Below are 2,445 nucleotides of genomic sequence, written 5' to 3'. Positions count from 1 at the left end.
TGGTTGGTTTTTTCTTTGTATTATCTTTTACCAGATCTATTGTGTTATATTCTCCCACATTCCTTTAACATTTTCACAAACTTCAAAGTGTTTCCTTTCAAATGGTACCAATAATATGCATATCCTTGCTTCAGGTCCTGAGCTACAGAAGTTAGATTTGGGTATGTCATTTTAGGCAAAAAATATAAATAAAATGGCGGATCCTTAGGTTTCCACTGTGCAAGTTGGTTAATTAAGAAAAAAATATTATTTACAATGACGGCCTACACCAGCCAAACCCAGACGATGCTGGGCCAATTGTACGCCACCCTACGGGACTCACAATAACAACCAGTTGTGATACAGCCTGGAATCGAACCAGGGTGTCTGTAGTGACACCTCAAGCACTGAGACACAGTGCTTAAGACCGCTGCGCCACTCGGGAGCCTGTTCAATCCTTGGAGCTCCTCATCGGTGTAATGTTAGGTAGCCTACCTGTTAAATGTATTTAATATTGGGTAGCCCACCTGTTAAATGTAGTTATTTAATGTTGGGTAGCCTACCTGTTAAATGTAATTAATGTTGGGTATCCTACCTGTTAAATGTATTTAATGTTGGGTAGCCTACCTGTTAAATGTAGTTATATAATGTTGGGTAGCCTACCTGTTAAATGTAGTTATATAATGTTGGGTAGCCTACCTGTTAAATGTAATTAATGTTGGGTATCCTACCTGTTAAATGTAATTAATGTTGGGTATCCTACCTGTTAAATGTATTTAATGTTGGGTAGCCTACCTGTTAAATGTAGTTATATAATGTTGGGTATCCTACCTGTTAAATGTATTTAATGTTGGGTAGCCTACCTGTTTGTAACGGTTTTCATATAGTGGTGATGGAGAGTCGGACCAAACTGCAGCGTGTCGATTGCGATCCATGTTTAATATAACAAAGAAACACGAACTTACAAAAAACAATAAACGAAACCGAAACAGCCTATCTGGTGCAAACTAACAAAGAGTACACATAGGACACTAAGGACAATCACCCACGACAAACTCAAAGAATATGGCTGCCTAAATATGGTTCCCAATCAGAGACAACGATAAGCACCTGCCTCTGATTGAGAACCACTCCAGACAGCCATAGACTTTGCTAGACAACCCACTAAGCTACAATCCCAATACCACCACCAAAACCCCAAGACAAACACACCACAATTACAAAAACCCCATGCCACACCCTGGCCTGACCAAATACATAAAGATAAACACAAAATACTTTGACCAGGGCGTGACAGAACCCCCCTAAGGTGCGGACTCCCGAACGCACCTCAAAACAATAGGGAGGGTCCGGGTGGGCGTCTGTCCATGGTGGCGGCTCCGGCGCGGGACGTGGACCCCACTCCTTTAATGTCTTAGTCCCCTCTCCCTTCGTCCCTGGATAGTCCACCCTCGCCGCCGACCATGGCCTAGTAGTCCTCACCCAGAACCCCACTGGACTGAGGAGCAGATCGGGACTGAAGGACAGCTCGGGACCGAGGCAGCTCGGGACTAAGGGGCAGCTCGGGACTAAGGGGAAGCTCGGGAGTGAGAGGAAGCTCGGGAGTGAGAGGAAGCTCGGGAGTGAGAGGAAGCTCGGGAGTGAGAGGAAGCTCGGGAGTGAGAGGAAGCTCGGGAGTGAGAGGAAGCTCAGGGAGTGAGAGGAAGCTCAGGAGTGAGAGGAAGCTCAGGAGTGAGAGGAAGCTCAGGAGTGAGAGGAAGCTCAGGAGTGAGAGGAAGCTCAGGAGTGAGAGGAAGCTCAGGCAGGTCGATAGATCTACCAGCTCCTGGCTGGCTGGTGGTTTCAGCAGATCCTGGCTGACTGGCAGATCCTGGCTGACTGGCAGATCCTGGCTGACTGGCAGATCTGGAAGAGTCTGGTTGACTGGCAGATCTGGAAGAGTCTGGTTGACTGACAGATCTGGAAGAGTCAGGTTGACTGACAGATCTGGAAGAGTCAGGTTGACTGACAGATCTGGAAGAGTCAGGTTGACTGACAGATCTGGAAGAGTCAGGTTGACTGACAGATCTGGAAGAGTCAGGTTGACTGACAGATCTGGAAGAGTCTGGCTGACTGGCAGATCTGGAAGAGTCTGGCTGACTGGCAGATCTGGAAGAGTCTGGCTGACTGGCAGATCTGGAAGAGTCTGGCTGACTGGCAGATCTGGCGGCGCTGGGCAGACTGGCGGCGCTGGGCAGACTGGCGGCGCTGGGCAGACTGGCGGCGCTGGGCAGACTGGCGGCGCTGGGCAGACTGGCGGAGCTGGGCAGACTGGCGGAGCTGGGCAGACTGGCGGCTGGGCAGACTGGCGGCGCTGGGCAGACTGGCGGTGCTGGGCAGACTGACTGGGCAGACTGGCGGTGCTGGGCAGACTGACGACGCTGGGCAGACTGGCGCTGGGCAGACTGAGACTGGCGGTGCTGGGCA

At 49.9% G+C, this 2,445-nt stretch overlaps 1 protein-coding gene across 1 annotated transcript in view; it reads right to left on the bottom strand.

Annotated features, from left to right (window-relative positions):
• The window catches only part of LOC121843423 (synaptotagmin-17-like), a gene marked incomplete at both ends in the record, with an annotated part of 44,235 nt that extends 43,356 nt beyond the window's left edge, over nucleotides 1–879 (bottom strand). The window contains 1 exon segment of the mRNA XM_042313002.1: nucleotides 843–879. Coding sequence (XP_042168936.1) covers nucleotides 843–879 — 37 coding nt within the window.
• Between the last annotated feature and the right edge of the window lie 1,566 nt (nucleotides 880–2,445).

Source organism: Oncorhynchus tshawytscha, unplaced genomic scaffold (assembly GCF_018296145.1).
Source record: "Oncorhynchus tshawytscha isolate Ot180627B unplaced genomic scaffold, Otsh_v2.0 Un_contig_4808_pilon_pilon, whole genome shotgun sequence".
Taxonomy (NCBI): domain Eukaryota; kingdom Metazoa; phylum Chordata; class Actinopteri; order Salmoniformes; family Salmonidae; genus Oncorhynchus; species Oncorhynchus tshawytscha.
Note: the sequence above shows the minus strand (reverse complement) of the source record. Positions and strands in the feature narration are given on the sequence as shown.